Raw genomic sequence first — 27968 nt, 5'->3', positions numbered from 1 at the left:
CCACCGGAAAAACTTCCAAAAAATCTCACTAAAGACAACTTGATTAGCAATGACATAATATTGATTTTGCACAGGAAACGTAGAATTTTTAATAACACTCCAACGATTTTGAGGGAGCATTCATATTTATTCTGAATATTCAATCTCGCAGACAATTAAGAACACAATATATGTTGTTTTTCACTTCAACCTACTTTCGTGCAATTTTTAGAGCACCAATGTCTTTTGCGCATTAAATTGATGTTCTTGCTTTAGCATAAATTACTAACACACATTTTTTCCTACAGAACAGTGCAGTGTTGACTGAATCGACTGGCTATCCATTCTAACACTAGATTCTAATTTAATTTTGATAGAACAAAACAGTTCAAAAATGTTACATTGCACTTCTCAGAAGAAGCAATTCCATGGAAGATTTCTCAGATGCTTTAGATGACGATGACGTAGATATAATGGATGATAGAACGTTTCTCAACTCGTGCACACCATCCATGCAAAATCTGAGGTTTAATAAAACTTTCCTCCTTCAGCAAAAGGAGCATTCATTGTGTTTCCATCTTGGGGATTATCATAAGTCCTTGGGGGCCTTGGTCTTGCATAATCTGCAAATATAACCCACCCATCCAGAAACTGCACCAGAAGAAAACCATTTTTATTATCTTGATATAACCCATGTTCACTATTGATAGCTCAAGGAATATGAATCATTAGAGCAGATGCCAAAACATCACCTTGCCATCCATCCCTTCCTTGCCCTTATCAGCCTCTTCCTGAGTAGCATATCTTACAAAAGCAAATCCTTTTGATACTCCATTCATCCTGTCAGTTACAACTCTAGCTGAAGCATGCCCAGTAGTTAGAAGACAGTAAAATTTTCCTATTTAAATTGCATCTGTAGAAGCACATCTACCAAAATTTCAGAATGTCAATTAAAAAAATGTGTACCTTCCAGCACTCTACCAAATTTTGAAAATGCCTCTCTCAAGCCCTCATCAGTAGTGCGTTTCGATAGCCCTGCAGTTCGCATTTAATGTCAATGACTAACAACCTTGTTCTGGATAATACATCCAAAACTTCTCCATACTCAAAAAAGGACTCATTATAAATAAGCCCCCGCGACAGAGACCACACATCCTTTTTCCTCCAATCAAAAATTCTGCTGACAAATTAAATTGCCTAGATTTCATTCAACAATTCCCATTAGAATACAATAGAGGGTAAGAACTGTCCTCAGAAAGTATAGGAGATCAATACAGAGAAAATGGGCATACTTATCTAGCTAATTTATCTTTGTAATTCGCTGATAAAGATAGATCACTCTATATTTGTCCTTGTTGATTCTTTAATGCTTAAAATTAGTTAAAATTTTAAATACATTCAATTTAGATCATTTACTTTAATCAATGGTGTCATCCTCTAGAATATTCATAAAATTTAATTAATTACCCAGCAAAAAAAAAAACTGAAAATATTTGCATGACGATATACTCTTTTAAGTGGTAATCTCACATGTCACAAGACAATCAAATCATTTTGTGAAAATATAATCTATCCTATGAGGCGCAACAGAACGAAATACAAGCTCCTTGATTAAAGCAAATATATTATCACAATGTCTCACGTTCAGAATGTGACGTTGTAATAATTTATTTGCTTTAATACTGAATGATATGATAATATACTGTATGAGATGATAATATACTCTGTGATTTGTGCTCTTAAATAGAATCTAAAAAGGAGAAACCTTGACCAAATTGGAAAAGAACATCAGCATATACAATTGCAGAGTTGTCAAGGCCCAAATTAGCTTTTATTTTGCTTTGAAAGCACCCCTGCATGAACAAACAAATTGCAAGGCCTGTAACCAAAGGGGCTGAAGATCAGAACTCAACCATCAGCCAAGTCATATGTGTCAGTTAAGACAAGCCATCATTCGGTGAATGAACCATCACCCAATAACGGAAGATAGTCACACTCCAAAAAAAGGGGCTAGCAGTAAAGGTTCTAAATTTAAATTGAAAGTAAAGGCTTTAATTTTAAGACACTATTAACCAACTTAAGAAACTTGCAGCAGATGTTTGATGACATTCCAACATAAGTAGTCAATTGCAACATGGAATCAACGAGTTGCATTCAACACAATATCTTGCTAAAAACAGTTCTAATAAACATTGCTAGTTATTTGTATTCTCAAAATTTCTGCATCCTTTTCCTACAATAAAAATAGTAGGAATCAAATCCCCTGTAATGAACCTTAATTGCTCCAATAATCAAATGGGAAAAAAATGCCCAATTTCTAGAGACAGTTTCTATCAAACTTTTACAAGAAATTAAGGAAAGTTATTGGTAAGCATCAAGGATGGTCACCCCATAAGAAAGCACTTTGATTATCATCTTCCTGAAGATGATTTCTGAAACTCAAAGGAACACCAAACAAATAAAGATTGCAAGCATTTCAACTTACACGGGGACATTTGCCTGACACTGAGCCATTCTAGAAGTCAATTTGTGGTCTTGAAAACTAACTTAATTTTACAAGGTATAATATTGGAATAGAGATTTCTGCAGTTTGGCAGTCTTCCGAAATTTGCGGACCGGCACATTTCAAGTAAGAGTTCACTCAAAATGCATTGTGTCAAAAACTTCACACAGCAAATCCAAAAATATCTTAGACAGTATAAACAAAGTTATTGCTCACTATCATATGTTATACAAAAAGTTAAGGAATATTATGCTACTTGGGAGTCATTTTAACAACACATCCACCGGTTTTGGCCCTAGGATGAAGTCCTTCCTGTTCTTTAACAGACTGACTTCGAAATAGCATCCCATGAATCCCAACACTTTCTAGTAAAGTCAAAAAGGAAAATCTCGAGAGATATCTCATTTTTAAAACCATTTTTGACTCGAGAAGAGTCAAAGGAAACTCAGACAGACATGTGCCAACAACACTCAACCTTACACAGGCCTTTTGAATGATACTGATCCAAAAATAAAATAGATCCGTAGACTTTTGCAAATATCATAAAAATATCACCAACATTATGATATAGCCTGACTTTTCCGAGCCAGTGATAATTCCATTAAAAATTGCATTTTATTTATCCTGGTGATAATATCAGGATATATTAAAGTCACAATTTTTCCCTAAAATATCACGAGTCAATAAAAGATAGCACCGCCCCGTGCTTAGGTACAGTATAAAGCCAAAACCTTGACCTTTTTAATCTCATTTCAAAGCAAGGTTGAAGGGGTTTGAGATAAAAGTAGTACCCACCATTTTTTATCAAGCCAAGTGGAAATAGAGTGCTTTTATTTGCCATCAACTGTTTATACTTGAATATCATTATCTGTTTCCATATTTGCAGGCATGTGTAACAATTTAAGCTTGGTTTTTCTTTCTTTTTCAAGATTTTTGATAGGCTTTACCATGTCCATTAGTGTTCCATCTTATTGCAATATTTTCACGGGAGATTTACCAATCCGATTTTTCATTTGCAGCACTCTTGTGTGTTGGTTTCCATTTTCTCTTACCCTAGGTTTAATCATTGCAATATGAAAATGCCAAAAGCACGGGACCCTATGTGAGAACATGGTAAGTTGTGTGGGAAGGAAAAAATGACGGGAATCAACTCACTCATAGTCTCGTACCACATTACACAAATCCTAAGGCGAGAAATGGGAATTTGTCCAAAATCAACCCGAGAAATTATTCATATTGCTAATCAATCACTTCTAGAAATTGGTAAAAAGAAAGATAAGAGGGAAGCTTTGGGACTAAAGCTTGCAACATGAGAAGTTGCATGATCCACCACAGGAGAGAAGTGAGAGCTTCTACTCAACCTTACCTTCCACAATGCCCTCAACAACCTCACCTTTTTTCCAAAATGTTTTCTAAGGACTCAAGAGTGATTCATTTCAACAGCACCAAGAACAATCCATTCTACCAATGTCTGATGTTGTTGATGTCAATGAATCCACACATGTTAAATGTGTGACATCATTATGTTAGTTGTCGGATGGGTCCATCCAAGAGAGGTCCACAAAGTGTTGTTCACAGTGTTGCGGGGGAGCGCCCCCCCCCCCCCCACGATCCCGCTCCCAATCCGCACTCTGGGCAGGAGCGACTCGGGACCACGCTCCCGAAATCGCTCCCGAGCGCCCCCCCCCCTCGATCCCGCTCCCAATCCGTGCTCTGGGCGGGAGTGACTCAGGAGCGGGTCAGGAGCGATTTTGGGAGCGCACTCCCGGTAAAAAAATTTGCGCTCCCTGCAAGTTTCGGGAGCGACTTCGGGAGCTTCGCTCCTCACTCCGAGAGTGAACTTTATAACCCAGGAGCGGTCAGGGAGCGATCGTTCTTGGAGCGACGCGCACGGAGGTCGAGAGCGATCGCTCTTGGAGCGACGCGCGCGGAGGTCGGGAGCGATTCATGCGTAATAAAACAACAAACAAAAATCCACCGATGAAAAATCGAAAAATTTTTTTTATAAAATGAGGGATGGAGGGCAAAAATGAATTCATTGTGAATTTGTGATTGTGTGAGTTGAGTGTTTAAGAGAGAGCAAGGTGCCAAGGAGTAAGGAGCAAGCCTGCAAGGGGAGATTGAAGGAGCAAGGAGCAAGGGGAGATTGGAGTCACTGGACGCATTTGAGGTAGGTTTAGCAATTTTTTTTAATGCTTATTAATTTATTCCTAATTTCTAAATAAATAAATAATTTTTTTTCTATTTCGGTTTCCCATTCCCATCGGGCCATTCCCATTCCATTTTATTAAATTTTGCAGATTCAAAACTACAAATTTCAAACATCATGGTTATATTTCTTGGCATTTTCTTCTTCTTGGTTCCTTTTCTAGTTATTATGGTGCTGGAGAGTAGGAAAAGGAGGGTTCAAAATGAAGAAGGGGATGAAGAAGGGGGACAAAGTGGATTTGATGAAAACCCCAGTGAGGAGGAGCTGGAGGAGGGTGAACATGATTCAACAACTGAAAAACTAAACAAGACCAAACCCCATTGTGGAAATATGTTAACAAGCCTGAAGCAGGGAAAGGGGGTGGAACCACTAAATTTCATTGCCCCCATTGCAACAATAATTACACAGGTTCATGCACCTGTGCCAGAAAACACCTTTGCGGGAAAAGGCCATGGGATGGAGATAAACAAATAGGAATCAAAACTTGTGCACATGTGTCAGCAGCAAATAGAGCCAAATACATAAGGGAAGAGGAGGAAGCCCAATACAAATCTAAAAAATCAAGGAGTTTCTCTCAACCAAGCTCACAATCACAAGCACAAAGAACTCCTTTAGCATCCTCCCAAGGCAGTGGATATGGACTCTGGAGGCATAGGGTCACCAACTTTAAGGCGTAGAACCATATCAGATTTCCTTGATGAAGGGTGTAGGAATGATGTGGATTCAAAAGTTTACAGGTTTCTCTATGCCTGTGGGATACCATTCAATGTTCTTCTCTCACCTCATTGGCATGAAATGGTTTCTGCCATAAATGATGCCCCTAAAGGATACAAGAGCCCTGGGTATGACAAGGCAAGAACCGTTGGACTTGATCATGAAAAAGCAAAAATATCACATTCTTTGAATAGAATGACAAGTTCTTGGACTGACCATGGGGTGTCCATTGTATCTAATGGATGGACAAATGTAAAAGGCAAGCCATTGATAAGTGTTCTTGCTGTGTCTGTTAGTGGTGCCATCTTTCTTTCAGCATATGATTACTCAGATAAGTTCAATACCGGCATCAACATTGCAGAAGCATTACTTGAAACAATTGACCATATTGGGCCATACAATGTCATCCAAGTCATCATTGATAATGCTCCTAATTGTAAGGCAGCGGGAGCAATTATTGAGGATAAATACCCCAACATATTTTGGTCTTGGTGTTTGGTTCACACATTGAACCTTTTGATGCATGATGTTGTTAAGAACAAAAATGGACAATACAAATGGATTGGTGATTTGTACAAGAAAGGCAAACAAATGATAAAATTTATTACAAATCATAGCAATACGCATGGCCTTTTCCGCAATCACTCAAGATTGAAGTTGTTGAAGATTGCGAGGACTAGATTTGGTAGCTATTACCTCACCTTCAGGCGCCTTTTGAAGGTAAGAGAGTCATAGGCTAGCATGGTATCAAGTCCACACTGGCAGGTATTAAAGGAAATGGCTACAAATGCCGCTGACAAGCAAGGTTTTGAACTGGTGGAGGAGGCCGCTCTTGATGGTATGTTTTGGGCACGTGTGAGGCAAGTATTGGATTTCACCAAGCCCATTTATCACATGATTCGGTTTGCAGATACAGATAAACCAGTGATTGGCGAGGTGTATGAGCAAATGGATACCATGTTGGGGCAAATAAAAGATATTGTTCATAACAATGATCCCAACTTGTACAAACTAATTCACGATTGTGTGTGTGTACAATGGAATAAACTTAATCTTCCACTACATTGCTTGGCGTATATCCTTACACCAAAATACTACTCTACATCTTGGTTGGGCCAGCCTGCACCAGGGGGTGGGGTTAGGACTAAACCCCATATAGATGAAGAGGTATCTAAAGGATATCTGGAAGCATTAAAAAAGTTGATACCTGACGGGGAGGAATGTGCTAGTGTAAGCCTTGAAATAGGCAAATACTTCAATGGCACTGGTTTGTTTGGTACCTTCCATGCAATGGAAGACAGAGACATATTTGATGCTCTCACATGGTGGGAATCATATGGCGGCCATGGAATTTTGCCAAAATTGGCAAAAAAAGTTCTCTCACAGGTTGTAAATACTTCTTCTGCAGAGAGGTGTTGGAGCACCTACAGCTTCATACATAATGTGAAAAGAAACAAACTCAATGAAAACCAGGCAGAAAGCTTGGTTTATGTGCACTACAACTTGAGGTTGTTGGGTCATTATTGTGATCGGGCTTATGAGGATCCAACATATAAAATTTGGGACAACCACCCAGAGGATGACAAATTGGAGGATGGCATTATACATCTTTAAGCACTGGAAGAGGAACTTATAAGGGAGGAAGATGAAGCAGCAGCCATGCCACCTCCACCATCCAGTAACAGTGCTTGAGTTCCGAGTCTTGTTCCTTTGCTGTCGCCACCTCCATCTACACCCTCACGTGGAGGGCAAGTGCCTTCTAGTTCTGGTCATCGGTCTAAGCGAGAGACTCCTAGAAGACCACCACGACCTGCTCATACAGTAGACTCTCGTGGCAAGGGCCACATGCAGTAGTAGATAATAGATTTACAGTTTACTTGTCTTTTCTAGTTTCTATTAGTTTTCATATCTGTTGAGTCTTGACTCTTGACTCTTTCATATCATAATGATATTTTTTGTGAACAATATATGACTGTTACAATGAAAGTTTGAAGTTTGAAGTTGGCAATTATAACTCATTGGTAATGATTCTGAATTATGAATATGATGCTTCGTCAAAGTTGTTTTATTTCATTTCATAATTCATTTTATAACATTTCATTTCACTGTTTTACAAGCCAGCCGATTCGAAACCGACTCGGCCGAGTCGAACCGAGTCATTAGCCTGAGGAGTGACCCGGCCACCTAACCGGTCCGGTTGACCGAGTCATGTGTGACTCGGTCAACCCGGCCGGGTCCATTATGACTCGGCCGAGTCACACTTGGGACGGCTGGGCAGCGTAAAAAGTTAAAAAAAAATCATTTTTTTGGTAATTTTTCAAATGTTTAATGCAGTTTATGGATTCACTGTTCATATCATTGTTATACAGGCTTGCTTCTTGCATGAGAATTTGGAGCTGATATTATGCCCAATTTCTCTTGTCTATTGTGCATGCTGTTACTTGAATTCATTTCTGTTTATCTGAAATATCTACACTGCCTGTCTTGCAATAAGAAGTTGCCTGTCTCTAAGGTTAAACAACTGCAGCTGTTGTTGTGGATCCACCAATTGCACTAGGCGTATGATTGAGATAGGTGTTATGATCAGTTGGTGACATAAAGGAGAAAGGTAGAAACTTCAAAGATTGTACTTGTGTAGAACGATAGTTCTTTAGTATGTATTCAGGATTTTAAAAGAAAGCTACCAAAGGAGTCCCTCTCTAGAGGGCATCTTAATGAGTTGGCCCATCAACTCCTCCCCCAGAGTTTGATATAATTATGTCATCGACAGGGAAGCTTGTGGCTTCTCTTTACTATGTTATGCTCTTGAGTCTTAACCCAGTTTATTTCTACGAGTATGTTTTGTTGAGAGGTTTTTATGTGTGAATTGAAGGACATGTTGCATCATTCCAACAACGTAGTTGATACCTAGGCCACCCCGTTTTGAGCAAGAGTTTTTCATTGATCCTACGAAAATTAAACTGGTTTCTTATTAGAAAGCACCTGTAAGTTCCATGTTTCGTTAGATAGCTAGCTTCTACTCACATTTATGATAGCACTAAGCACCATTAATAGAGTTGCTAAAGAGCTCCAAGAAGTTTACTTGGACGGAAACATGGAGCCAGCTTTTCTTTCCTTTGCCAGATAAATGGTTGACAGTTAAATACTTAAGTAAAATGCAGGTGGTGTATCATGTTTGTGATTGCAGTTACATTTTTCATGGTTGGTTGTATGACGTCTGGATGAATGTATTAAAATCTATCATCATGCTTGATCTTGATGTACCCGTAGAATCAGTACGTTGGAATTCCATATGCATCAATTTTGAAGAGATAAAAGTAGCTCCATGATGCGAAACTGGGATCTGTTGTGAGTTAGTTTGCACAATCTACAATCTAGTAGAACTGGAAGAGTACATAAATAGTTCAGGTAAAAAGCTTTTCTAATGTACAATGCTGTAATGTAATGTGATGTATGTGATGTACAAGCCTGTTTAATGCAGTTTATGTTTTTTAATAAAAAAAATAAATATTTAATGTATTTTTTACAACGACCGAGTCATTGAAATCGAGCCGGCCGAGTCATTACCGTTTCGGAGTCAGAGTCGGAGTCGATCCTCGGTGGAGTCGGAGTCGGAGTCGGAGTCGTAAAACATTGTTTCATTTCATGTTAAGTTGTTAACAGTTAGATATTATTTCTTGTAATGGTTAAACTTAGCTTACAAGTACAACTTTGGTGATCAATGATGATAAATGTTATATATTGAATTTTCAATTTTGAAAGCTTGAAGTTGAAACTTTAAGATTGATGAATCATGATTCACGAGACTCAATATGTTGTATGTTACTAACTTGTGGACGTGGTTGATGAAGATTATAACTTCTATATGATTGATGTTATATGGTTCAATGATCAATCTATGTATTTTTATGTTTTTATATCTAATTCATCATTCTACATGTTTTTGTTGACATATATGTATCAAAATATAAAAAATATATATATTATATAAAAATCGCTCTGGGATTCGCTCCCAAACCGGGAGCTTTTGAAAATGTCACTCCCGCTCCCCGCTTTTGCTCCCGCTCCCAAGTAACACTAGTTGTTCAAGTCAAAAATGATAATGCTCATAACTATAATGGACTCCTTGTGCCGCCCATTGCATTGATTTGATTTTAGATGATATGGGAAAAATTGCTAAAATTCAAGGATATCATTGAATCAACTAGGAGCATCACAAAAGTTTATATATTACCATGCATCTATGCTTAGAGTGATGAGACAATTGACAAGGCACTACGAGTTGGTTCATCATGAAATCACATGTTTTGCCACTAGCTTCATTTCTCTAGCCTCACATGACTAGAATGTGGGAAGTGAAGAGAATATTCCTTTCAAATAAGTAGCATGCTTTTATCATTTGGCACTAAACCAAAGGGGCAAGGCATGTCCCAACAAGTCATACCAAGACAGTTTTTGGACCAACAAGGAGTTGTGTCATTAGCAAATATATTGTAAATGTTCTTCACTTGGTTGAAGAAGACAAGAGCCTATGATGGACTATTGTATGAGCCTATGAGGCTATATATAGGGGCCAAAGAATCCATCCATGCCTACCATGAGGGCAAAGGGGGTGAGGGATATGAGAGACAATTATTGATATGGAAAGTGATTGACAAACAATGGAATAATACACTCCATGACCTTATTTAAGCTAAAGGGATCTACCTCAAACATATATTCTCCTATGCCTATGGTTTTCAATTTGATGTTGAGATTATGGAAGGATTCCTCTAATCTGTTCAAAAGATGGTGTGAAGTCCATGTGAACTTGTAGAGATCTCTAAAGCAATAGAAATAGGGAGGATGGTCGCTAGATAGGAAGCCCAAAATGTCAGGTAAGCTTCATTTTGCTTCAAATTTCAAAGTCTATTCTTATGTCTCTTATTTGTTGTATATGCTTGGTGGATAAGCTATGGCACAAGAGTACCCAACTTACAAAAACTTGCCCTTTGATTTATTAGCCAAAAATGAAGCTCTTCAAGTTGCAAGTGCAACTATAGTATGTTTGAAAAAAAGCACACCACAACACATAACATGTAAAAAAAATTCAAATGAATTTTTTAATTCATTGTAAATTATAATTTATGCCATGTCACCCTCTACACAATTTATGACCCTCATACAAGTTGGAATCCCAACGCTTTAATGGTATCATCTATACTACAATCTTCAATTGTGGTTGAAGTAACTTGAGAAGAAGCATGACATGGAGGCCATTTCCTTAGATTGGATAGACAACACTATTACATGGAGGGCGGAGACAACACTATTTCTTGTCATAGATTAAACCCCAAAGTTGTGACAAAAGGATGCACATGAGGAAGTCGGAAGGGGGGAGTGTGGTTGAGGATGATGTTCCAAAGAAAACACCTTTCAAATGCTCTTTTACAAAAGGAGATCATTAACAATGGGTGTGTGCCACCACCTTCACAAACACAAACATAGGGAATTGGACTCAACAACAGCACTATCGTCGGGCATCAATGTTGAGCTTCTTCTAGATGATGCCAAATTCCAACTCCAACCCCAATGCCTTCTAATTTTCTAAAGGATGTCAAAGTGCAACACCAACCCCAAGGACGCTTTCTTCTAAAGGATGAATCATTACCAAAGCCATTACCTTTGTTTGTAAACACAATAGAGGGAATCATTAATTTATTTATCTAGTTTCATTGTTGATGACTCATAATGATGGGATGCATTTATCATATTTTTTGTTGATAATTTGAGGCTTAGTATAAGACTCAATCTGCATTTCATTATTGATATGTGATATATCACTAGACATTCTATGTAGCTTATGTACGGATTTGTTGCATACTTATGTTGAATGGAGGTAGAGAACAAGAGTTCTACATAGTCTATGATGCCTAGACTAGCAAAGGGACCCACAGACTTCCACTTTTGCAGATTTTATTTATTTTCTATGTATTCACTTAGGGAAAAATTATTTTTCGTAAGACAAATTATAAAGAGATCTCATCCTTACAATTAAAGTAAATCTCAACCACTCAATTTGCTAGGTGGGGCCCAAGTCAAATTATAAACAGGAGATGAAGTAGCAACTGGAGCAATCAAATTAGTGCATCAAAAGTGTGTGTTTTGCTCAACATCTTTAAGTGAGTGTGTTCAGTGATTAGGGCACTCAGACCAGCGCGGAGAGGGCAAGGAAAGGAGGCATCAACCCTCAAATTTTCCAGCGAGCCATGGAGGTAGAGAACAAGAGTTCTACATAGTCTATGATGCCTGGACTAGCAAGGGGACCCACACTTGTAGATTTTATTTATTTCCTATGTATTCACTTAGGAAAAAATTATTTTTTGTAAGTCAAATTATAAAGAGATCTCAGCCTTACAATTAAAGTAAATCTCAACCATTCAATTTGCTAGGTGGGGCCCAAGTCAAATTATAACAAGAGATGAAGCAACAAGTGGAGTAATCAAATTAGGGAATCAAAAGTGTGTATTTTGCTCAACATTTTTAAGTGAGTGTGTTCAGCGATTAGGGCACTCAGACTAGCACAGAGAGGGCAAGGAAAAGAGGCATCAGCCCTCAAATTTTCCAGCGAGTCATCAAATTCAGCGAGGCCGAGTTCAGCAACGCAGAGGGTCCCCGCAGGAGGGCTGCACAAGGGGCTTTACAAATCCACATAGCACACAGGAAGAGAAGGTCATGAGGGCCAAGGCGCAGTCCACTTGGGGTTCCTAGGTACCTTTTGGTGTTATGTGTTTTGATGTGCTTGTTTCTTCAATGATTTATTTTCCGTTGTGAATGTTCAGTTAGAATATTCGATGTATTTGGTGTATGCATCTGAAAGTTTCAGTTCCAATTTCTTGCATTTCTGAAAATTAATTAAATTAGTTGTAGGGTATTTAAAATCTAACAACGTAGTGGCAATGTTTTTCAGTCGACATTGTTTTTTCTTTAAATGTGTAAAAAAAAATTAAAAAAATTGAATGTTTTTGCATTTTGTTGAAGTTCATCAATATTTTCAATAGTGGCATGCCCAATAGGATATCTTTGATCTTGTTGGAAACCAAGAAATTAACTATAAATAGAGGGCTAGGATTAACCACAAATAACAAGGGCATGCCCAATAGGATATCTTTGATCCTGTTGGAAACCAAGAAATTAACTATAAATAGGGTCTAGGATTAACCACAAATAACAAGGTTGAGGCTCTAGCATTATTACCATTGGATTTCAAGGCATAGTAAGAACATCTTGATAATTGCGTTATCATTATAAGACTTACTAATAAATTGAAATTCCATCTCATAGCAATCTTGCTAGCCTCATTCTGAGAAAACATGTTAGTTTAAATCCACATAGTTCCTCCATGTCTTAGGGGAGCACAATGGACAAGTAGATAGCTTACCTTATGCAACATCTCATCTTAAAGGAGAAGTTCAAAGCACAAAAGAAGGGTTTTAGAATTTGAATACATCCCGTAATTTGTTAATGATGTATGTATTATACAAGCATTTGCATGCCCTCCATGCTTCACTTCAAAAGGCAGGTAGCAATAAAGCCACAAATTACACATAAACCACATATATCTCACTATTGTTGTTGATGTGAGGTTATATTGGCTTGTTTGATTCAGTTTTGTGAATAATGGAAAATTCATATTAATGTGAAACAAAATCCTTCTACAAGGATTACGCCATAGTCATTTGCAAACTTGCATTTAAGAAGGCTTCATAAACGCAACAAGAAGAAGCAATGAACCCACAAAAGCACGCAGTCAATTTTAAGTGTTGTAAATCAAGTGAAGGAGACTTCTAACACATCAATCCACCGGCCTAAGGGCTTTTATAAGCCACACATTCCACAGCTGCTATCAATGTGAGATTATGTTAGGTCCCTATACTACTAGTGTAACCCCTTATTGTTATTAGTACAACCCTCCTATTATATTGTTGTGCCCATGTAGTCCCCATATTGTCATTATTGTGCCCCATAGAAGCCCACTATTGTTATTATTGTGCCCTTACATATTATTGTTATGTCGGCTCTGATTATATTATGACCCCTTAGACTCCTATATATAGAAAGGGGGTCTTGTCATTTGTATCATCGAAGAATTGTTCATTTGTGTAATGTAAAGGAGGTTGCCCCCTCGAAGAGGCTTATTTCTAAGGCGTTAATCTATCTTTTCTATCTTTTTGTGAGCTGGTTTCATAACATTTGGTATCAGAGCTTTGGATTCTAGGGTTTCGCTGCTCCAAACAGGTCATCGTGGAATTTTCGCTATAACTGTTTTTCTGCGACGTTTCAGAAGCTAAAAAAAACCCATTTGAGACGAAATCTCGCTAAACCTCAGGTTTGAATTTCAGATCTTGTCTCACTATACTTTTGGAGATATGATCTGAGGAAGTTAGGGTTTTTGCAAGCTCCAGAATTTCATCTAAAACAAGTCATCGTGGAATTTGCGCTATAACTCTTTCACTACAAAGTTTCAGAAGCTAAAAAAATACCCATTTGAGAAGAATTCAGTCTAAACCTTGCTCCAAATTTTAGATCTTGTCTCGCTATATTTTTGGAGATATAATCTGAGAAAATTAGGGTTTGTGCAAACCCCCGAATTTCATTCCAAACAGCTCACCTTGGGAAAATTGTCATAACGTTCTCTCTGAGCATCAGATTGAAATTTCGTAAGAAGTTATAGAAAGAGGACAGACTGTATTTTGTTTGGGTATAATTTTCAAAACCTAAAGTTGAAATAGTGACACGTGGCATGTCGTACAAGTTCACTCTACTGAACTAGTCTATAATTAGGTCATCGCAGGAGATTGGGAATAGATCTTTATTCAGGAATCCAATTGCGCTCAGACTTGCGGAGTTAGAAAGAGGACTCAGAGGGCTATTACAGACCAAAATTTCAGAACTTAAAGATCCGAAAGTACAGAGTTACAGTCGTTTCAAGATCGAGCTCCTAAAATCAAGAAAAAGCGAGATGAAGAAGTTTGATGGCAAGGATTCGGCAAATTGGATACTACAAATGGAGAAATATTTTGATCTACAAGGTGTACCACTATTACAAAAGGTACGTATTGCATCTAATTATTTAGAATCGAATCAATTTTTATGGTATAAAGGGCTTTGTTCTCATAAACCACTTGTCACGTGGTCAATTTCCATTGAGGAAATGATAGCACATTATGAAGTTACAAAGAGAAACACCTTCTTTAGCCAATTGATAAATCTCAAACAAAAGGGTTCAATGGCAGAGCACATTGAGGACTTCTAAAAATTGAATATAAGGGTAAATGATATTCCAGAGAAGAAAATGGCTGATATCTTCATAGGGACTTTAAAGGATAACATTCTACACGAGGTTCATCTTTGGGAACCTAATTCATTGGAGAAGGCATTCAGGTTGGCAAGAAAAATTGAAAGCGAAATTATGGAAACAAGCAATCCCACCACTCACGACTATAATTATGGAAGTGTTTTTTCTCCTAGCCTTCCACAACCTACAAGGTTTACACCACAACAATTGGAAGAAAAAAAGAGAAAAAGGGCTTTGTTACAATTGTGATAACGAATACACTAAAGGTCATAAGTGTGCCAAGAAGAAATTTTTTTACATAGATTATGAAGAGGAGGAAGAAAAGGATCAAGACACATCAAAAGAAGAGGATATACACCAGTAACCCACCCCAGAGAAAGAAGAAATGAATCCAACCATATCTTGTAAAACATTGGAAAGAATTACCACTCCTCAAACTCTCAAGATAGAAGGACATATCAAGAAGAAAAAGGTTCAAGAAAGATCACATCAAGAAACAAGAAATGAATCCGACCATATCCTGTAATGCATTGGCCAAAATTACCACTCCTCAAACTATCAATATAGAAGGACATATCAAGAAGAAAAATGTTCAAGAATTGAAAGATCACAACAAGCATCAAGAAATGAATCTGACCATATCTTGTAATGCATTGGAAGAAATTACCACTCCTCAAACTATCAAGATAGAAGGACATATTTAGAAAAAAGGTTATAGTGTTGATTGATTCAAGCAGTACCCATAATTTTATTCATTGTAAGATAGCCAAGGATTTGAATTGCTTCCTGTATCCAACACCGGAGTGTCAAGTGATGGTTGCAAGTGGAGGAACCATAAATTGCTCTGGAAAGTGCCTTAATATCAAGCTATCCATGGGAGAATATGTATTGAATAGCCCAATGTTTTCCATTCCAATGGGTGATCCTGATGTTTTACTAGGAGTCCAATGGCTACAATCTTTGGGTACGATAGCTTTTAAATTTCAAGGACTTTTCTTGAAATTTTTTTGGGAAATAAAGGAAGTTGAATTGAGGGGTATCGAAGGGAAACCTGGAAAGATAATCAACTCTAACAGCATGACAAAAATTCTAAATAAAGAACAATAGGGCGTAATTGCACAATTATGTTCACTAGAGGATCCCACATCGAAATCATGTATTTATCCAGATTTCCAAAACGTTTTGGACAATCATTCCAAGGTATTTGAGACTCCCAAAAACCTCCCACCTATTCGTGAGCATGATCATGCTATTCATTTGATTCCAGGAAGTGTTCCTCCAAACATCAAGCCTTACAGATATCCATATGCCCAAAGGAGTGGGAACTCATTCAAAAATTGTAGAAAATCCCAATTCAAACAGTATTGAGAGAACTTGACAAGGAAAGAAAAATCATATTGGAACCTGAAGCACTCACAAAACCGAGACATCGATAGCTATGAAACAAATCAGTTTCGGAGTATCTCATCAAGTGGAAGAACTTACCCGTTGAGGATTCCACATGGGAGGACAAGAATTTATACCAAAGCATCAAGAACTACTCAAACGTTGAGGACAACACTTTTTAAAGGAAAGGGGCATGTTAGGTCCCTATACTACTAGTGTAACCCCTTATTGTTATTAGTACAACCTCCTTATTATATTGTTGTGCCCATGTAGTCCCCATATTGTTATTATTGTGCCCCATAGAAGCCCACTATTGTTATTATTGTGCCCTTGCATTATTATTGTTATGTCGGTTCTGATTATATTATGACCCCTTAAGACTCCTATATACGGAAAGGAGGTCTTGTCATTTGTATCATCGAATAATTGTTCATTTGTGTAATGTAAAGGAGGTTGCCCCCTCGAAGAGACTTATTTCTAAGGCGTTGATCTATTTTTTCTATCTTTTTGTGAACTAGTTCCATTTTGAGTATTTTGTTTATAGAAGCACTCGTGTAAGAACTATAATTTAAAAGTTTAAACAACAGGTAGGTTATGTTTCATTGAACCAAAATGCTCTTACAGATGGAAGATTATTGTTAAGAACTTGCTTATGCAGCACCACATAGAATAACCATCGTGAAAAAAGTATCATTCACACAAAATAAACGACATTAATGAGGAAATATTCAATCCCAGACAATCAATGACCAGAATAAATTTATAACTTCTGACTGAAGTTCCAACCAAGATAATTGCATGTCATATCTAAAAAGACACTTTCTACTTCCCTTCGATGCTCAAAACTGAATCCCGTTGGCATCAGGGTTTAGGGTTTATATTATAACTTCATAGTCGAAAACGCCACAGATCGACATGCACACAGACAACACTGTCTAGCTATTTCAACATACTAGAAAATCAAAATAAAATACACATATGAAGCATAAGCTCCCCAATTTTTAACAGCATAAGGGTTTAAATCATATTGTGAAAGATCATATAACTTCGTAGGAATCGAAGCCGCGACCGTGCCGATCCCATCTTAAGCAAAGACCATACTAAAAAGGTATTTTAAAAGCCGTCGTATTGAAGAAAAGCAAACAACTTACCGCTTACGAAGAGCTTCGGAGATGGATCTGCCGGTTCTGTAGACATTCCCCTGATTGCAGAGGTATTCAATGTTGTAGACCGTGAAGCTATAAAAGGATCCTTTGCCATAAGAAGTCTGCCTAATGTAGTGCTGCCAAAAACGCGCCTCAAAGCCATTTCCAATAGAGATATAGCGCAGGCACCTCAAAATTTCTCAACTTCTCTGTGCTAAATTTGGCCGCGAGAAAGAGGGTAAGCTCCTCGAGAGAAGACCTGCTAAGGTGAGGCTACACTGTGGACATTTGTGTCCTTTGTTCTAGAGCTGAAGCATATATTCCCTGAAGAAGCCTCGAGAAGAGATGCTCCACGGATAGCGTTCGAAGACACTATCTATATTTGGTGAGGGGTTTTGCTAATTTATAATATTCATAAACCCTAAAACCCTCGGATATTGCAATTGTAAATGGGATGGCTACTTCATTTGAGAAAGGTTAATAGGGTACTACTTCACTTCATTAAGCTTAGTGAACTAAGCATCTTTGACTTCCTAGAGAATATTTATATGGTTAAGTCCATGGTGTAGAGCCTTCCTGATTGTGAAAGAATGAGAGGTATTTATTGAGTTTACTAGTTTTAGGTTCATTCCATGCTAACTCTGGAATTTGTTTGTGTGAATGAGAGTTGATGTCAAGTTAGTTTTTACCCACTCACAGAGTATCATGAGCAAATTCAGGACATATTTAATAGCGTTATGGAAAAAATAAATAAATAAATAAAGGTGATTTTTCTATTTTTTAATTTTATGGAATTTTTGTGTTTTTATGGAGTTTTGGAATCGATTTGCAAGAGTCTTACGGGTATGAGAGTTTGATTATATGGTTATTGTTAACTTATGATGTAAATGAAGTTTTCCCAAGTTCATTGCAAGTATTTATAGGATATTTATTTTTAGTAATTAGGGTTTGAAGGCTTGTATATGAATTTTGAGCATATATTTGGTTTCTTTGTAGAAATTTGAGTCTAATAAGATTAGTTTTATTGACATGTGAGATGTTATTATTTTTAACAATGCCTCTTTTTAGGCATGTTATATTTGGTAGTGATCATACAGCAATTCCCTTTATGTTTTATCTTTTTTATTTTTTAGGAGTTGGACTATTCTATTTGTCATGCTTATATTTAGCAATATCATTTTTGGTAGATTTGGGTGTTAGTCTCCTAGTTGTAGTGAACAAATATGAACTAGGTCAGATTGAGCAAGAAAACGGTTTTTAGTGTGACACATGGTGAGCATTCCAATGCTTGTTTCGTCAAGAAAACCCTATGTTGTCCTCATTTGATATAGTTGGAAATCGTTAAAATTGGTTCTTCTCATGACTTCAAAGCTATTTCCAACAAGTCACTCATTGTCATTTTTGGAACTTGGATTGCCTAGCTAAAATTGGGTGGTTTCCTATTTCGTTCTCCAAACTTCGGAGGACTAGAAGTTTTGTAAAAATCTTATCCTTGATCCAGTTGACCTCGTTGACTAGGTTATGTGTTAGGGGGCTCAATTTATTATTTGGATAAGTTAGTTGATTTTCGAAATTGTTTACTAATATAAGGGTATGTTGGTTATTTGAAGAGAACTTGACCTAGTATGTTATTAATGGGATTTAAGGAGAGTTTGCATGAGCTATGATTTATTTATGGTAGGTTGACCTCTATTTAAGTGTCACAACTATTATAGAGAGTTTTTAGGAGGGGTTGAGCCACATGTGTGGTTGTGAAAATAGTTGTATAGTACGTCAATTTACTAGCAAATTATTTTTTTCACATAATAGTCAATTATTGGCATTTAAGGAGGCATTGTGGCAACCTATATTTAGGCAACAAACTAAAATCACTAAAATAACAAGTAACTAGGAGTTGAGGTGTTGTTAGTTCACAATGTAGAGCAATATTATGTTATTGATAGACATTTATTGCAATTGCTAGCCATTTCTCCACTAATTTTTTTTACAAACAAGTCTTGCAATGATTTATGGTTGTTATGACGTAGATTAGAGTGGTTCACTCCATATGCATGACATTAGGTTTCTCATGAAACAACCACATAATAGTAAAGGGTGCGCAGATTTAGAATTGAAGGTTCTATAAGACTATTGGGGATGTGTTGTATTCTTTGCACAACAAACCTCATGTGTTATATGTTGCAATGGGCGCAATGTGGAGGCAGGTAGTTTTTTGAATCCATTTTTTGCAGTTTTTGGTATGTAGTTTTTGTCTTTAGCGATTTTGTAGTGCATGGTGGTTTAGCCCATGGTTTTCTAGTTTTGGTTAAGGAACTACACTTGTATTATAATCCAAGGTAAATAGATTGATGGTTTATGGATGTTGTGGCATATGTGTGTGTGTGTTCTATTATAATATCCTATCTGGATTTCCAAGGTAAAACTTTGTGTTAATGTTTGTGCTTTCAATTGCATCTTTTCTATTTTATTAAGATTATATTTGCAACAATTAATTATACAGGGTTAAAACCTACATTTGGTATCAAAGCAATTTTGGTTTCACGAGAACGCTTTTATGGTTAACTGATTTTGCTTGAGCCTATGGTAGACCGTGTTGTAGTGGGAGATCTGCAAAATCGATTCTTGTGGTGAAAGGAAATGGCAAGTAATTCAAAGATAGAGATTGAAAAATTCAATGGGTAGAGATTTGAGTTGTTCAAGCTCAAAATGGACGATCTGTTGGTGGAAAAAGATTAGTGGATTGTTGTGGATTTGGGTATTGCAAAATCAAGGATGTTAATAGAAGATTGGACCAAGTTGGCTCAAAATGCAAAGAACACAGTATGATTGTGTCTCTCAGGTTTAGTTTCAAAAGAAACCATAGCAAAGTCATTGTGAAGCAAGTTAAGGAATTTCTATCATTCTAAGTCCCTGGTGAACAAATTGTTCCTATGGAAAAAAGTTGTATAACCTGAGAATGAAGGATGAAGACTTAGTGACAGAGCATTTAAATGCTTTCTTTTTTGCTAATGCAAGAGTCGTGCCTTCTATTCAAAATGTTCAAAGGATAAAATTACAGAAAATACAAACAACCACAGGCTAAACCTTTTAGCCCTAGGTATAAGCCTCACCAAAGAAATAAACCCACTAACTAGGTCCTAAAGACCCAAACAACAGACTCGAAGTAACTCAAATCCAAAATAAACAATGTGTGAGTGGTCATTTCGATCACCTAGTGACCCACCGCGAAGTTATACACGCTTCAAGACCCGGACCCACCAACATGCACGTTGTTCCCTGACAGTTCATTCTCCTCGCCTGATCCAACGGCAGAGGATCATATCGCATGAACTAAAAGCTTAGAGAATTACCGTGCGATGAGGGCGGTATTCTCTCCCCAACCTTGGCCACGTGTTGCGTGGTGAGTGGAATCGCTTCCAACTCCGAAAAACCGCTCATGGCTTTCAAGGCATGCGGTGAACCGGAAACCACCCCAAGGGCAGTATTAACACCACGGGAAGTAATGCGGGGGTTTTGAGTCTGCTGAGAAAGTCGGGACTTCGGTCCATCACATCATCCCAACTCCTCAGGCGCTTGAACCAAAGGAAGATGAAAATCTTGTTACCATTCTTGATGTTCTCCATCCAATCATCCGAGTACCATTGTCTGTCGAGCAACTTCCACCTGATACTTCTGTGTTTGCGCTTACCTGGGCTGAGGAGGAAGACAAAGACCTGCATCCCAATTGTAACATCACTTCTGAAATAACACTTCATATTGACTCTAAATCAACTAGACCCCGTCTCTGCGACTGTTACCCAACTCTGTTTCGATATATCGTTCTATCCTCATCCGCCTGATTGAGACAATGCTCCCTCAATCTATTCTAAGGCATCTCTTACCGTCTCAACTTGACCCTGCTTTTGGTACATAGCACCCCTTGATTAGCTATAATGTCCGCCAATTTATTTGTCGTCCTTCGCACATGAGTAAAACTCACAGTTCGCAAGCACAGAAGGTGAAACTAAATCCTTTGAAAGACCTGAAGCAGCCTCCAGTGTCTTGAGACTTTTTCCGGCTCCGTGCCACAACAGATTCTCTTGACCGAGTTGATGATTAACTCAGAATCAGCTTCAATTATTATATTCTGAAGATTGTCCTGCTTCAAGATTTCTAAACATTGCTCAAGTGCCATTAATTCTGCCATATTGTTTGTAGCTCTTCCCAAATGGAAATGAAAAATAAAAAGGATGCAGCCATTTTCATCCCTTAACACCCCTCCATAACCAGCAATACCCGGGTTGCCTTTTGAGGCCCCATCAATGTTGCATTTCAAAAAACCCTGAGGGGGAGGATGCCAACAGTCTGGCTTATTGACCAGTTTCTTCACCTTCCTATCCATGCCCTGTGGTATAAGCCCCTGCATACCCAACTAAAGAAGTATCTGCATTTCAGCTTCTGAAGGTGGATTCTTTGGGGAGGTTCGCACTAAAGTTCCCACCATCTCCTTAAGTTGTCTTAAGATCTGCGCAATAATGCTCTGGGAGGAACTTTTTTCATTTTTGAAGATTCTGTAGTTCCTTTCTTTCCAGACATTCCATATTATGAAGCTTGGAGTTAAAGCCCAAGTTGAGCGAAGAATTTCATAATCAGAGAAGTTTCTTCTCCAGTTATTAAGGGTATTGATAATGCTTCCTTTGTCCCTGTCTGTCTGTTTGAAAATTGTGGCAAAAGTATCCCACAACCTGGAGGTGAAAATGCAATTATTGAGAAGGTGCTCCATCGTTTCCTCTTGGGATTCACAAAGCTGGCATCTAGATGGTCCCAAAACACCCCTCTTCCGAATGTTTTCCCAAGTCAGAATTTTCTTATGATGTACCAACCACATGAAGAGTTTGATTTTCATCCATCCTTGATGCCTCCATAGGTTCTACCAAACCCTGTCCGGTTCATTGGAATCCAGCTCCAGGATTATGCACTTTGCCTCCTTGAGATTGAAGGTACCTTCATTATTGTTGCCCCATCTAAGTTGGTCATGCCCCTCTAATAGCAGAATTTTCCTTTGGTTCAACATTGTTAGAAGTGCATCAGCTTTTGCTTTCAAGGGGCTATCATCCCTGTATTCCATATTCTTCCAGGTTCTCCATTTTCCTTCACTATTGGTTTGATCCCAAAAATCTTTTACCCTAAGTAACCCTTTGGTATCAGTTTCTTTCTTGAGGTCCACAAAGTCCTCTCTTAGCAATGTAGGTTCTTGTTGCCATTTATCCTCCCAAAACAAAGCAAGATCTCCCTCTTTGATTTCCCATAAGTTATTTTTTTGCACTAAGCCTCTATTCTCCCAGGCTTTATTCCAGATGTAGGAGCCTTTTATGATGCCAGTCATCCTTATGTGATCATTATCTTGCCAATTGCTAGCGTATTTTTCTTTCCAAATATGAGCCCACTGAGCCTTTGGATCTTTTACCTAATGCCACCATAACTTTGCCCCTAAAACTTTGCTTAGCACTTATGGATCATCCAGTCCAAGACCTCCGTGGTTTTTAGGTTTGCAAATCTTATCCTAGGCTACCAAGGCCCATTTCTTTCTCTCCTCCCCCTTACCCCAAAGAAAGTCTCTTTGAATGGTTCTAAATTGTTGCAAAACTCCTTTTGGAGCTAGAAGGGTTGAAAGCATGAAGACGGGGATTGATTGAAGTACAAATTTTGTAAGCACCAACTGGCCTGCCAAGTTCAAAGATCTAATAGTCCATTTCCGAGTTTTATCCTGCATCTTGTTAATCACCGGCTCCCAAATGCTCTTGTGCAAAGGTTTATCAGTTAGAGGAACTCCCAAGTATTTGGAAGGAAGGATATCCCTTTGAAAGCCCAGAATTCTGGAGATATTCCTCTGAATAGCAATATTAGTGTTAAAGAAGAAAATCTTAGATTTGGAGAGATTTACCTCCATACCCGTAGCCATGGCAAAGTCACTCAGGATTTGTTTATAAGCTAGCACTTCTTTGACCATGGGGATGCCTTGCAGCATGGTGTCATCAACAAATTGTTGATGGGTCAAAGCCTGTCCAGTCTCAGAGAGTTGGAGACCCTTGATGTTACCCACTTCTTTAGCATGCTTGATAGTTCGACCAAGTCCTTCCATCATGAGGATAAATAGAAAGGGGGAGAGCAGATCTCTCTTCCTGAGGCCTCTTGAAGGACTAAAACTCTTGGATGGAGAACCATTAACCATAATTGAAAAGCTAGATGAAGTCACCAGGGCCATAACCCATCTTACCCAATTATAGTCAAATCCAAAGGCTAGAAGGACCTTCCTGATATAGGTCCAATTCAACTTGTCATAAGCTTTGGCTAGGTCCAATTGCATAATCATTCCTGCCTTCCTATTGCTTAACAATGAATGAACCACCTCATGCGCTTGAATGATGTTATTGAGAATTTGTCTATCCTCCACATATCCTAATATCTCCATAGAAACTAAAGTAGGAAGAAGGGGTTTGAGTCTGTTGGCAATGACCTTGGATATTATCTTGTACACCACATTGCACAAAGCTATGGGTCTAAATCTGTCTGGAGTCTGAGCAATGTCCTGTATGGGGATCAAATAGATGAAGGATGTATTAAGCACCTTCAAAATGATTCTATTCATCCGGGAGTCCTCCACGACATTCAGAATATCTTGCTTGACAATGTTCCAACAAGCTTTAAAGAAATCAACATTGAAACCATCAAGGCCTGGTGCTTTACCATTCTGCATCTCTTTGATGACCTCACTAACCTCCTCTTCAGTCACTGGCCTATTGAGATTGAAATTATCCTCTCTTCTTACTAGCTTAGGTATGTGCCTTGTTAAGTCCTTGATAAAATGAGCTCTGTCTAAAATGGTCTCCTCTGCGATACTTCGAAAGTGCTGAACCAACACAGCTTCTATATCTTCATGGGTATTGAGTAGTTGACCTCTAGCGTCCTTGATTGATGAGATCCTGTTATGAGACCTGTTCGCCATGGTGGATCTGTGGAAAAACCTAGTATTTCTCTCCCCTTCTTTTAGCCATTGAACTCTTGATTTTTGTCTCCAAAATATCTCCTCTTGTTTACATAAGTTCTCCCAGTCTTGATGATGCTTGGTGACTTGATCATTTCTAACTCTATCAAAGCCATCTGTGATAAGGGCTTGATTGAGTTCCTGCATTTTACCTTCAACAACTTTTTTCGCTTCAAAAATATTACCAAATTCATTCTTGTTCCAATCTTTGAGTCTGAGCTTGATGTGTTTTAGTCTTTTTTGTAGCAGAAACATTCTTGTACCCTGAATATGCAGATCTTCTGTCCACCATTTTGCAATGTTGTTGATAAAATCTGGGTGGGTGAGCCAGATATTCTCAAATCTAAAAGGTCTGTTCTTGGGGGTGCCAATGCCCTAAACCTCAAGTTGTATAGGCCAATGGTCCGAGCCTCCAAAGGGGAGAATTCTCACTATCATTTCCCTATCTGTGAGCACAAGGTCCTCTGAGATTATGAATCTATCTAACTTTGAGGTTACTTGAGACTCTCCTCCTCTCTTATTGTTCCATGTTAAGAGGCTGTTACTCATATCAGTGTCAACTAGCTTCATATTGTCTATAAAAGTTTGAAATGCTATAGAGTCTTTGCTTAAAGTTCTGGTTCCACCTTTTTTCTCCGACAGTGATTTGATCATGTTGAAGTCCCCACCCATGATCCATGGTACTCCTGCATGTCTATCTCTTAGTTCCACAAGAGAATCCAGAAGCCTGAGTTTATCATCCGGTCTTTGGGGGCCACAAACATTTGTAATCAAATAAATCTCCTTGTCTCCCACAGGCTGAATAACCACTGATAAATAATTCCTAGATGCCTCAGCATCTATTATGCCAATCTTTTGGGGGTTCCAAAGAGTAAGTATACCTCTTGTTGTTTTATCTACTTTGACTTCTAGAAACTCATATTTATTGAGCCATTTACTGTGTATTTCTTTTATTTTTTGAATGGAACATTTAGTTTCCTGGATAAAGATCATATTCGGAGCTTCTTGTTTCATTCTATTGCTAAGTATCCTTTGTTTTCTTTTACTTCCTAGACCTCTGATATTCTAAGATGTGAACATCATTATGAAAGATTTGTAAAGGAGTAGCTAGTTAGATCTTTCATCTTACCTGAATCTATCATTAGCTTCCCACATTCCATAAATAACTCATTTTGCTTTTTTCTACCTCTTTTCCTTCCTGGATTTCTAGGAGCTAATCCTGGTGTGGTTTTCATAGTTTTCACACCTTCGTTGCCCTGCCTTTCATTGTTTATTTGCCTATTCAGCCCTTTAGCCTGAGTTTTCCATATGAACAATTGTTGTACTTTGCTAAACTCTTCTTGAGGTAGTGAGTCTACCCCTCCCATGGACCCCTGGGGAAAACACCCTTCCAGGTCTAGATGTTCTCTATCAAGAATATCCTGCAGTTCATGATCCTCCATTTCCATCTCACTCTGGGTCATTTCTTGGTCCATTTTTAGTTCCCCATCGCTCAGCGTAGTCTCTTTTTGTTTATTAATATCCTGTGTTTGCCCACTATTTTCTTCTTTCTCCTTCTCCCCTGGGCTGCCTTCCATTACCCGATCTACCTTTGTTGTTTCTTTCTCATCTTCTATAACTTGAAACCTGTTCAGACTGACCTGTTTTCCTTCTGTTTGATGTTTCTTTGGCCCCCTTTTGCCAACCTTTCCTCTATATCCCACTTTGTGAAAGTTTTCAGTGTCTTTCACTGTGGTAGCTTTACTTTTGTTCTCTATTTTACTGAGAGGGAAATCTCTAAATAGGTGCCCATGCTCATGGCACCTGCGACATCTGAAAGGAATATGTTCATAATCTACTGTTTGCACCCATTCTTCATAAAAAACTTCCAAGATGACTTCATCTGGTAGAGCTCCAGAGAGATCCATCTCCACACATATTTATGCAAAGGAAGTATATTTTCCCCTTCTGGTGGCCTCAGATGCTTTGACAAAACGCCCTAATTTATTTCCTATGGCAGATAAAGATTCAGTTTGCCAGTAATCTAGAGGTAGGGAATAGAGTCTTACCCAGACCGGGACCGAAGTGAAAGTCTCTCGCTCTAGGACAAAATTCATCATCCAAGGCCGCATGTAGAGGCCTGCAGCTGCATAGAAGTAGGGCCCTCCTTCAAACACCCTGTCTTTGTCCTCAATATTTGTAAAGACCACAATGAAGAAACCCTTTGACCCAAGATGTAGGTTTATGCCTCCTTCCGGTTTCCAGTGGTATTTAATCCATGTTTGTAGCACCTTTTCTGCGGGGCATAATCCCATGAATTTACAAATGATAGCATAGGTCCGCATGTGGTCCCTGTGCGCCTGCAGAGCAGGATCATTTAAAACTACTTTGGGTGTGACCTCAGCCTTAGGTTTACATGGCCCCTTTTGCGTTTTGTTTTCTGCTTCCTGTTTCTTGTCTTCTTCCTCATTTTCTTTTGTTCTATTGTCCTCCCTTGTATTGGTCAAATCCTGTTCCTCTTCAATGTTCCTTTTACCTTCTCCTGAAGGACCTCTGGCAGTTTCTATCGGTTTCTTACTTCGACTGGCTACGGCCTGACTGTAGGAGGGAGTGGAGCTCCCCCCTTTACGCCGCTCCACGGAGTTCAACGCTTTTAGAATATTGAAACCCTAGCTCTTACCAGTCCTAAACAGTCATTCCCCCGCTCCTCTTGGTATGTAATGTTATCTCAATATCCTCGCAAGAGATTAACATTGAAATCACTACTCTTAATTATTAAATTTTTGCATTTAAATGTTTTCAATACTGTCATGAGTCAGCAATTATATGTTGATATGAAGATTTCATATGAAGATAAGTGTATACTTTTGTTATAGCCCCAAGGGATAGCTCAATTGGTCGAGTTCCCATTGCTAAGTACCTTGTCAATTGGGAGGTCACGGGTCAAATCTCCTCAACGCCCTTGGGGTTAGGCCCAACCAGATAAGTCGGCAGGTAGATCCCTTCGAGTGGCTTTGCCCAGATTATTACCCGTGGATGTAGCGGTCACTCAATGATCGTGAAACACAATTGAAAAGTGTATAATTTTGATGTGTTCTCTACCAAACTCGTGCGAAAATTTGGTTGTTGCCCTAGGTAGTAATTCAACTAATTTAAATTTTGACGAGATAGTCTCATCCTTGTTATCGAAGGAGATGAGGTGGAAAAACATAGAAAGTTAAGACACAAATGCCTATTCTATAAGAGGATGCTCCCAAAATAGAAATAATTAAGTCCTCAAGTTCGAGATTTAAATTTAGAGGAAGATCTAAATCTCTAGGAAGATTCTTACAAGCATGTTGGAGATATGGAAAAGAATGGCATTATGAGAAAGACTATAAGTCAAAAATTGTTGAGAAAAGGAAGGGATCTTATTATGCTCCTTCTACATGCGGAAAAACCTCTTAAGAAGAAGGAGATGATGTGTATCTGGCTTCTTCAAACACACATGTAGATCATGAGGCATGTTGGTCAACTTAGGTGCATCCTCTCATATGACTCCTCTTAGGGAGTAGTTCTATGAGTATGAAAAATATGATGGTGGTGATGTTTTTTGAGGAGATCAATCGACAATTAGATTTATAAGACAAGGAAAAATCAAGATGAAGCTCATGAATGGAATGATTAAAATACTCCCTTGGTTCTACAAACCC

At 38.3% G+C, this 27968-nt stretch overlaps 1 protein-coding gene across 1 annotated transcript; it reads right to left on the bottom strand.

Annotated features, from left to right (window-relative positions):
- Positions 1-299: 299 nt before the first annotated feature.
- LOC149147513 (organelle RRM domain-containing protein 2, mitochondrial-like) lies at positions 300-17698 on the bottom strand. The gene is made up of 4 exons (XM_089438972.1): positions 17280-17698; positions 946-1014; positions 732-838; positions 300-630 (listed from the first exon to the last, which is right to left on the bottom strand). The coding sequence occupies exons 1-4, from the start codon at positions 17434-17436 to the stop codon at positions 508-510; spliced, it is 456 nt and encodes a 151-aa protein (XP_089295098.1). The 5' UTR covers positions 17437-17698; the 3' UTR covers positions 300-507.
- Positions 17699-27968: the final 10270 nt, after the last annotated feature.

The sequence above is a fragment of the Pinus tabuliformis genome, chromosome 9 (assembly GCF_031772625.1).
Source record: "Pinus tabuliformis cultivar Carrire ecotype Pingquan chromosome 9, CPIR1, whole genome shotgun sequence".
NCBI classification, from domain to species: Eukaryota; Viridiplantae; Streptophyta; class Pinopsida; order Pinales; family Pinaceae; genus Pinus; species Pinus tabuliformis.
This window is presented reverse-complemented; position numbering and strand designations above follow the sequence as displayed.